We start from the raw sequence: 10,188 nt of genomic DNA, 5'->3' as shown, positions 1-10,188 counted from the left end.
CACCCCACCACCAGTGTGGCCAGTTTACTTATTTGGACAGAGAGCTGCATGGATGCCAGTGTGAGGGGAAAGAGCTGTCAGTGCCCGTGAGGCAAGAAGCACAGCCGTTATAATCTTCCAGCCCCCCCAGTTAAGGGTGTCATTACTTACAACAAAGTCTCCCTGTAGAGAAGAGAAAAAAAATGATTAAGGGTTTGGAAGTAACACTAGAACCCCCCCTTCACAGCACACCAACCCCGTTCTTAGCTGCAATTCCTTACCCCACACTGCCCGTGCCTTGCAGCCCTGCAGCAGCCAATTATGCAAGACACAAGGGCAGATTCCCACTGCAAAGAGAAAAGCTTCCCACTTTCCTATGGTTCAGCAGTCCCAGAATATAAAATGTTTCTGCTGACTACAGGTAGAGCAACTGAGATTTCTCTGCATCTGAGGAAGGTTGAGGATTGATACTAAAGATCTCTGGCCAATAACTCTGTGTGTGGACAGACTATGCAAGGCAACACCAGCCAGTTTCCCTCCCCTGGGGAGGCTGAAGTGGAATTGTGAGGCCAGTTTGCTACAAGGACCTGCACTGATCCATGGTAGTAGATAGAACTAGGAATATGTTTATACTTTTCTAAGCAAACAGTCCCTCCTGCCACTCCCCCAAACTTGATCCCCTCCTCCAGCCCTGCAAGGGAAGGTGGGACTCTGACACACCTTAAGATTAGGTCGGGTGGGAGTATTGTGTTTGATGAAGTTCTTTATGACACCCCCCCGTCCTGCGGGCCCCGGGCTCGCGAGTAGCTGGTTCCGCTGCACAGCCTGCAGGAAGTTTTTCAATGGTCTAACCACCTAAGAGGAGAAGATGGAGGGAAGTTAGTACCTGCCAGGGAAAGGCAGGCAAAGAAGGGCCATGGCACCCACTGACCTTGCTAGCTGGAGAGGAAGAAGGTGGAGTCTGGTTTGCCGAATTCTTGTGCTTGTCACCCAAAGGGAAAGGATATGACCCCCTGGCTGCTGCCCATTCCGTATAACACCCACTGCTGCTTTACAGCTTCTTGTCCTAATGGCATTAGGAAGAGGCACATTAGGTGACCATCATATTCCCCAATCTTGTCAGAAGCATTGACTTGTTCTTACACATTTCCCTCTGCCTGCTCACTGCCACCAGAGGACGTGGGACTCCTGCAAACTCAGTCGGCCCCGTGGCAGGCGCACCATCCAGTCATGGATGAGGACAAGAAAGGCACGCGACAACTTGGTAGGGGAACACCCAAGGTCCAGAGCAGTAATGTACAACATCACGCTCACTCTCATTCTCCACTCTCAGTCCCAGCGAGCAAGAAGTCTTTGCTCTATCTGGTATTAACAGCACAAGACAGACATAACCCCGTGTGCTTGCAACTAGCCAGCCTAGCCCGCCTCACTGGCAGGGTTTCACGTGCTTTATAAATACTTTGGACACTCAGATTTACCTGTGTCAGAAATGACTTCACTTGCACCCCCTAATTCCAGGGAAAAACAGGGGGGGACTGCTTCACTGGGGCCCAAACCAGCAGCAGCCCGGAGGAAGGCAGATCCTGATCCACCACACGGTGCTAAGCATCCACGCGAGAACAGAGGTTGCTGTTACTCCCCTTCCCATCCACTACCCACAGCAAATTCACCCCAGCAAAACCAGGACAGGAGACTGAGGGCAAAGCTGAAAGCAGCTGAAATCTCACGTGAAACTCCAGTAATACAAGCAGTGAGGAAACAAGTCAGGTATTCCAGACACTTGCACAAGATAAAAATAAACAGGTCAGTCACCTACTCGCGTTGCCTTCTGAAACTACTGCCGGACCACCCCTTTATGAACCACTCAGTGACATCTAAGCTGTGAGTTAATTGTGCTATCTTAGTCACCTTTGCTGGTTTGTGCATGAACTCATGTGTCTGCTTCCCAAGCCAGAGCCAAACAAGGCTCAAGAAGTCACAAGGAACTCCCAGGAGACAAGATGTGGCCAAAGAAGATTTCAAAACTACATTGGAAGGGAGATGGGTGGGGGGAAGGTTGCGAAACACCCACCCACAGCTTTTTAAACAAATTTCTTAAAAGGCCAGGCCCAAGTCCTTCCAGACCACTGGCTCATTCCTCCTCCTGGCAAATGTCTCATACCAGATGCGTGAGGGATTCTCCTGGGATTTGGCACAGCGGGGTTGTTCCTGGTTCTCATTCTGGGGTTCACTGTTTGGATTCACACAGCTTCCTGTGAAGAAACCTGTAGTTAGCACCACGTGCAAGGCATCCTACAGGGCTCCGATTCTCGTCTCCAGCTCTTGTGTGCTCAGAGCCCCGTGGCGCGTAACCAAACAGAGAAACCAGAAGCCTGCATGGCTACCTGGAATATCAGTGTTGTATATGTACTCTTGTGAAGCACACTGTAGTACACATCCCGTACAGACCCTCTGAACAGGCACAACCTGTCTCACCAAAAGGCCTCCAGCCACTCTTCCCCCTGCTCCAGCTACAGCTGCTTATCAGATCCTACAGTTCTCAAAGGGGATAAACAAAAAGCCTGAATCTCTCCCTCTCCTCGCTTCGAGGCACAGTAAATAAACGGGACCTGTAAATCCTCACGTAATGGGATGTCAAGGCGCTTTAACAGAACATTTCACTATGTGGAAGATTCCAGGTCTACGAGCAATCTCCTTTCAAAGTGTCCCCACTTACTCATTATGCAGATTGAAGTTGGACAGGACAGCATTTGTCTCAAGGCTTGGACACATTTACATGATGTCCTTGCTTATCTAATTGCATGTCTCACCTCTTCAGGAGATCAAAAGTTTACCTGAAGAATTACCTTGACTGGCCAGAGGTGGTTTTGTTTCAACACAAGTCCCAGATTTTCCACAAACCCTCATGTTGACTCCCTGGTCTGTGTGTCTTTGGGACTTCACGCAAGAAAAGCAAGACCAACTCGAAGTTACCTTCATTGTTCCCTGCCTGCTGCTCAGAAGGAGATAAGTGCTGTGCAGGAGGGCTGGCAGCTTGTGTACTTTCGCTTGGAATGAGGACATCTTCAGGAGTCTGCAGGAAAAGGAAACAAGCATTCTCTTAGCACAGTTGCTCCAAAGAACAAGGCTACCATGGACCTCCTGCCCTGAAAAAGCCAGTCACTTCCAACTGCAATCCAGCTGCTAGGCTAGGGTCTGCTTCTCTCTCAAGTAGAGCTCTGCTGCGCGGATGCTGACTGGCTCATTTCAGTAACAGGGGGTCTGCTCATGAAACACCAGCCTCTGCAGGAAGGACAGTCGCCCAGCACTTCTCAACCAGAGCGGGAGCTTTACCGACCCTGGACTCCAAAGTCAAAGTGCCTCAGGAATGACGGGCAGCTTCTACACACCTTGGAGACACCAATTTTCAAACTACAGATATTCCAGTCCTGAAAGACAGGTCCCTGTAAAGTGTCTCAGGTTACAAGATCATTAGGCACTTTAAGTACCATTATGGTATATTCAGAGGAGGACAAGCAAAACAGTCGCTGCAGCACAGCATCCTCGAGTGTCATGAGGCTGCCTGCACACAGGCCATGCTTTCCCCTACCTGCTAAGCTACCACCAGCTACCACCACCACGATCCGGAGCAGGGCCACCTGCCCATTCCTGCTGCCGCTGATGCTTCCCAACAGCACCAGGGAGCTGTTCTGAGGCAGAGCCCACCCCTCTCTCTGCTGGGCTGGTTTTCACCGCGGCTGGTTCGCAGCACAACACCACAAGATGTTTTTGCCAGCTCAGAGGAGGGGATGGGTTTCTTTGTGCTGCTAGCACTGCAGGCTTACGCTAGCTTGTGGCGTACGTAGCCTCGGCGGCCAAGTAAAGCACATTAACTTGAACTGCCCTCCTGATTTTTGTAGCTTAAACCAGCCACGCAACAGAGACAGGCTAAGAATACACACAGCCAATTACCGTGCCCAGGTATGACAGGCAAAAGCTCGCTGACTCCTGGGAACCTGGCCAAGCGCCTCCAAGAACTCCATCTTGAAGAGGCCTTACCAAGGCCCAAAATGTCGCCAGCCACCAGGAGCCAGAGAGCCAACTGGCTTAACTAGCTGCCTAAGCACTAGAAGGGCAGCACTGTGCAACTCGGCAGCGCCGTCACCGAGCTTGAAGGGATGAGACAGAATGATCCCTTGGCCACATTCCGGGCTTCCCGTGGTATGCTCAGCAAAAGGTATCCACTCAGGCAAGAAGATGTCCAGACAGATAGTTTGCGGGTTGTTCCTTGGAACTTACCTTTTCACTTGGGGGATTCAGTTCCAGTCCAAGTCTGTAAAAGAAGAGTTATTTTAATTATTTCAACTCTCTGAAGAGCAAGTTACAGGTGATGAAAGTATGATGGAGCCAGCATATGGAACCCCAAGGAAAGCGCAGATAAATCTAAGTACACCCAGAGGCACAAGCCTGTTTCAGCCAGGCCACACAGAGGTGGAGCTGTAAATTCTTCTGATGGGCTGTTCATTGCATTACTGAACAACACACCGATGAGCTTTTTCCCCTTCTGCAGAACTTCCATGTAGCAGGTAAAAAGGAAGCTCCGTGAGCCTTAGGCTGAGTCTCACCTGCCCACCTTTCAGGTCAGACCACAGCTGACTGACCTCCAGCACCACCAGGCACCCAGAGGCTGGTTACAGCCAGGAATCCCAGGACATAATTCACATGATGCCCGCCAACGCAGGCAGGGAAACTGCTGGCAGCCTCTCAGGCCTCATGGCATAGACTAGACCCCACATTGATGCAGTGCTTAACCTCACCATGCTCCGAACAGACTTCTGAAAAGGAAGGGCTGTGCCTGAACAGCAAACTTTGAAATATCAACCAGACCCAGGTGACAACAGCACCTAAAGAGTCCGTTACAAAACCAGACCTACGTCTGTAATACAAAAGCAACCCATATAGCTTCCTTGCAGGGTTTTCTGTGGTTTCTTCCTGCCTGCTTTACACGGTAGCCTCACCTCATGCTGCTGGTCACATCTTCTTCCACAAAAACCTCCAAGGAGCTTTGACCTGGAGGAGAAAAACATCAGCTAGCTTGGGGATTTCATTCTGAGGCTCCCCAACAGCAGCAATGTGTGCGTGGTACAGCTCAGGTCTCTGTGCAGGCTTTCCTCCCAGGGAGCACGCCGATTGCTCATCTCAGCTTTCCACACCAGCACTACCACCTCCCTCAAGTGTCACTGACAAACTGGTGTAGGCTGGGAAGGCAGAGAACTGAAGCCGCAGCTCCTCTGCCTGCAGACTGCTCCAGCTGCACAAACATGCTCTTGCCTGTGTCAGAGATAGCATTTCCCAGTCAATTGACTTCAGCTACTGCCTCCCTACGTGGTTTTTTTCAGAGATTTGGTGGATTTAGGCTGATTTAATTCCCCCCATAACACTACTTAGCTGGAAGTGTTATAACAAATGCCTAGATACAGTGTGACTCAAAGCTGACAAAACTAAATACCAAAGGCCTCCGTGCTTTATTAGAAGCCAGTCTGACTTCAGAAGCAATGATTTTAGAAAGTCCAAATAGCAAAACCTTCCCAGGCGCAGTGGGAACAGAGGATACGAGGAGTTTAGTGCTACCAGGAATAGCCTGGATTTCTGAATCTTGTTTCCTCCGACGGCTGTGCTATTCGGTTCTCAGTCCATCCACTCTATCTTCACCCAAAAAGCTTTTAAGTTCCTCTGCCAATTGGAGCCAAATTTCAGGGGGTGGAGACATTCGGTTCCTGTAGATTTTTTGGAGTTGGCAGAAGACACTGAAATTAAAGCCCCTCCCCAGGGAATGCTATAGTCTCTTCTGATCGGCCAAACCTCACACGGGGCTAGAGCCAGCCAGACCGCACTCTCCCTTTCACTCGTGTTTTTTTGCCCATCCACAACCTATGTAACCCAACCTCCAACCCCTGAGCCTACGCCCCAGCAGACGCTTCCTTGACCTGCTGCAGCAAAGCACGGCCTGAGACTTGGTCTGACAGCAGATGAGGACCTGAAGATTCCACCCCAAACAGGCGGAAGCCACAAGGCCTATCGACAAGGAGACTAAGAGGAGCCAGAGACAGGATTAATACAGATGAGCAGATCCACAGCTGCTTGCTCCCCACACCAAAGCCGAGAAGCAGATTTAGCCAAATGAATGCACTCAGCCACAGAAAGAAACTTACAGCTCACTCTGCTGGAGGCAGAGGATGATTCTCGCGCTGCTGCCTTCTTTGAAATGGTCCTGCTGATAGACCTCCGCATCATGGTCTCTCTTTTGCTGGCCAGCGAACATTTCTCTGCCAAGGAGGCCCTACGGCTCTTGTGGGGGCCACCCACAAAGCTTCGGCGTCCAGAGCAACAGTGCATTTTGGACCTCGTGGTAGTTATTTTGCTGTCGGAGTCCTGGAAAAGCACCTTTTCAAGGCCTTGAAGAGATGGATCTCCTTGGAGCATGGCAGGATCACCATTTCTAGCAGCCTTGGGCGTGGAGGTACCTGCTCTTCTTTTGGGGGCCTCCTCCCCCTCCCTTGCTGTCTGGCCAGCAGGGATCGCAGTGACAGAAGACACATCGTGCAGCTCAGTGGCTGCATCCCCCTTGGGCAACTGCTCCCCGCTAACAGCCTTACAGGCTGCATCACTGCTGTCGGCACCCCGAGGGCAGTCCTGACAATCCGTCTTCGCCACGGGACGTTGTGCCTCTGCCAGCCACTTCCCAGTCAGTGCTGGGAGCTCCGTTTTAACATTGGCCTGAGACCTCACTGCACAGTCGGGCACAGACACCTCCTCCCCCTGACAGCCGGGGTTCTGGGGCTGCTCTTTGCTGTGGCACCTTTGGGAACTTGGCTTGATGCTTCTTCTCCTTCTGGACAACCTTAAATAGAAACAATTTCAAGTGAAGCGATGAAGAAGTCTCCCACTCCCAAATGATTTTTAGAGAAAAAAAGCAGACAACAAGTTTTGACGTGAACCTGCACGTTTCTTCCCTCCACCATCCCCCCTCACAACCCATCTCCTATCACTGGTGAAATGCAGGAGCTGAAGCTTGAGAGCTCGCAGATGCGCTCTGGCAGATTTAGCTGGAACAATTTAGAAATTGCTGCTTACTGCTCTCTGCTGCCTGCAAGATTTTTTTTTTGCTGGACGTTACTACTCTATACCATAGGCAGGAATGCAGGGCACATACCCTCACTGCAACCATCCCAGCTATCAGCCTGGCATGACTCACAAATAAAGGCTGTATCATATGGACACAAACTGCAGCACTTGAGGTACCAGGACACTCGTGGCTCTTTGCAGATAGGAACCCACAGCCCCAGGAGGAGCTGACACCGGTAAAGTCATACTGGTACAACCAGCTCCACTCTGTTTGCCTCAAGCAAAGTACACACATCCACAGAGGGAGGGATTTTGGATCGAAGATATCGCAGTCTCCCCTGATCAACTTTGTGTGGAAGTCTCCCCTGTAGAGATCTACAAGATCCCAGCTAGAAACAGAAGGCTCTGCTGCTCTCTGGCAGGCTGCTCAGAATAAAACACATCCCCAGCACTGGGGAGGCAGGGACCCAAGCAGTGACTTGTCCTACTGCCGGTACTCGAGCTGATGCCCTCCTTCCAGCCTCGTTCTCTTAATTTCTGATTCTGACCTCTAGCAAGAAGAGGGACATTTTGCTAGGATTAGCAAAAAAGACTACTAATTGGGAAATGTGTAACTAACAATACACTAAGAAATGGGCTTTAAAATACGTACTGAGAAAAACAGAGCAAGGAAAACAACAATGGTCTGACCCCGCAGGATGGAGCACAATGTGCTGAACTGCAGCATGAACTTCCTGCTGACAAATGACCGCCTGCCCAGGCATTTTGTTGCATCAGCAGATCTTTCTCAAAATTAAGTTTAAATGAGGAAAAATACATGCAAGACTTGTCTTCTTCAGGGGAGCCATGCAGCTGCTACCTGAAAACTAACAGTATGTCTTAAGAGCTCTCCCTGTTTAGATCTGCAATATTTTTCTTCTCCTGCCCTCCTTCACCACACACACGCATGAACTTCCCACGCTTCCTTACTATTCTTGCTGTTCTCTCCATCCTCCATGTCTGCTTTCTGACAGTCTTCTAGTTCTAACTCTTCCTGTCCAACTTTCGTGGGTTTTTCACCATGGTTATCAAAATTTAAGTGCCTTAACGCATGAACAGTTTACTACTGCATGCCCAGTGACAAGGTTTGGGTCACACTACAGCAACTGTCAACGTGCCTACCCTCAGCTCACAGCTTCTCTGGGAAGGTAACCTTAAGCGCCTTGCTGCTGACCACAAGATGAGAGCAGATACACAGTCAGCTACCATGAAGCAGTGGCATCAAGGAAGTTAATTAGCATCACAGCCATCCCTGAGTACACATGCAATTAAATCATGCCCTGCACCAGCCTGCCTTGGCATCTGTTTGCAGGCAACTGTTGTCTACTTAGGACTAGTTTTAAAAGCCTCAAGTACAGTTGGTTCTAAGCAAATCGCGTGGAATTTCCACTTCAGTTTCACCGCTAATGCCTTTGAGCCTTTCTGCCTGCCAGTTCAAACGATGACCGCGGACATGCCGTTTCTGCACGTCACTGGTAGCAAGTTCCAGTCTCGGGTTCTCTCAGGCACCAGCCCAAAGGTTTAGGGAGTGAACACCAGTAGCAACCTCAGGTCAAAAATCGTGCTGAAACAAAATCAAATCAAACAAAAACCAACACCAAACAGACAACAAAATAGAATATTTATTATTCTTTGTTTCTAAGCAGACAAATAGAAAAAACAAAAATGAAAGTGAAGGAAACCAGCCAACTCTATCCCAAACTTTCACAAGAATCAAAACGTTGATTGATCTTGACATGCCCTTTTAAAGGTATTGGCTAACTTGCGGAATACAGTGGCTATTTTCTGTTCTTGTGCACATGGAAACAGTTACGATTTTGTTGTTTCACTCTTAAAGGCCACGTGGCAGAGCCAGAACAAACCGACTCACCTACCTGCTCCTGTTTAGCTCCTTATTTTCATCTTTCAGGCAGGAGGACTGCCTTTTCTTGGAACGTCTCCTCTGTGATGGCGTTTTGGGCATTAATTCAGGTTCAGCCCCAAAGTTGCTGTTGAGCAGACAAATGCAGAAAACAGAGATTGCTTCCCCCTGCTGCCTAAAACAGTACTACCCAGGACCTATCCACAAAATTGGGGTCACTCACTGAGGAGGATGAGTGCTGGGTGAGAAACAAGCGAGTGAAACCTACCAGCCACCTGGCACCAAGGCCCCAGCCAAGGTGCTGAACGCCCAGCTACATCAAATCACAGTCGCTCAGCTGTGAAACCCAACACCCACCAGGCCTCGCACCAGGGCGGGCCCCCCAGCAGCTGGGAGCACTCACGGCCTGATGCTCACAGGGGCTGGAAGCGGTTTGAGACCAGCCAGCTCCCTAAGGGACAGGGAGGTCCCCTTGAGGGCGGCCCCTACCTATCCAGCATCCTCATGCCCTGCTCCTCCACCTCCCGCAGCCAGGCCAGGTGCTTGTGCTCGGCGTCATGGAGGAACCGGGACAGCCCCTGCCTGCACACCTCCAGCAGCCATGTGGGACCGTCAGCCTCCGCCATGGCCCTGCCTGAAACACAGAGGGAGAGGCAAAGGCTCGCCGGCACCCGGGGACACCCCACCGGGGGGAGGCGCCAGGCCCGCTCCCTGCCCCAGGGCGGGGCGTGAGGACAGGCCGGGGCTCGGCGCCGCGCCCTGGGCAGGCACAAGCCCAAGGTTGAGGCCCCGCAGGATCCCCAGGCCCCTCCACCTGCCTCCCCCTGAGGCAGGGCCGGCCCCCGCGGCCTAGACCTGCTTCACCACCACCCCACCGGGACGGCGCTCAGGCAGAGCCCTCGCCTCCACGAACACAGCTTCCCCCTCCCGCCTCAAGATTATCCCAGCCTCCGCCAATCACAGCGCGTGCCTCCCGAGGCGGGGCGTTTTATTGGGCCACTGATGGGCCCAGTTATGGGCCATTGCCCACGTCCATCACTCCCTCGCCGTTAAAGCCCCGCAGCCTATTTGCCTGCCTCTTCAAGCCCCGCCTTCCAACCCGAGTCCCCCACGGCCACAGAGACTGGCGAGCAGAGCGGAGCAGATTTTGAGCGCTCCCGTGTGGCCTCGCAGCCAATGGGGAGGGCGAGCTGGTGGGCGGGCCG

General features: G+C 51.5%; 1 protein-coding gene and 1 long non-coding RNA gene across 2 annotated transcripts; both read right to left on the bottom strand.

The window, feature by feature from the left end:
* Window positions 1-23: 23 nt before the first annotated feature.
* On the bottom strand, window positions 24-967 carry LOC142077528 (uncharacterized). The gene is made up of 3 exons (XR_012671897.1): window positions 911-967; window positions 700-834; window positions 24-162 (listed from the first exon to the last, which is right to left on the bottom strand). It is a non-coding gene; the product is annotated as an uncharacterized LOC142077528 (long non-coding RNA).
* Window positions 968-993: 26 nt separating this feature from the next.
* LOC142077526 (inner centromere protein-like) lies at window positions 994-9,783 on the bottom strand (the record flags this gene model as incomplete). The annotated part of the gene is made up of 8 exons (XM_075139477.1): window positions 9,473-9,783; window positions 8,997-9,110; window positions 6,171-6,859; window positions 4,977-5,028; window positions 4,258-4,291; window positions 2,953-3,052; window positions 2,141-2,231; window positions 994-1,045 (listed from the first exon to the last, which is right to left on the bottom strand). Coding segments are annotated over exons 1-8 (1,269 nt in total), but the record flags the coding sequence as incomplete, so codon positions are not given.
* Window positions 9,784-10,188: the final 405 nt, after the last annotated feature.

Source organism: Calonectris borealis, unplaced genomic scaffold (assembly GCF_964195595.1).
Source record: "Calonectris borealis unplaced genomic scaffold, bCalBor7.hap1.2 HAP1_SCAFFOLD_292, whole genome shotgun sequence".
NCBI lineage: Eukaryota > Metazoa > Chordata > Aves > Procellariiformes > Procellariidae > Calonectris > Calonectris borealis.
The sequence above is the reverse complement of the archived record's forward strand: the minus strand, read 5'-3'. Positions and strand labels throughout refer to the sequence as shown.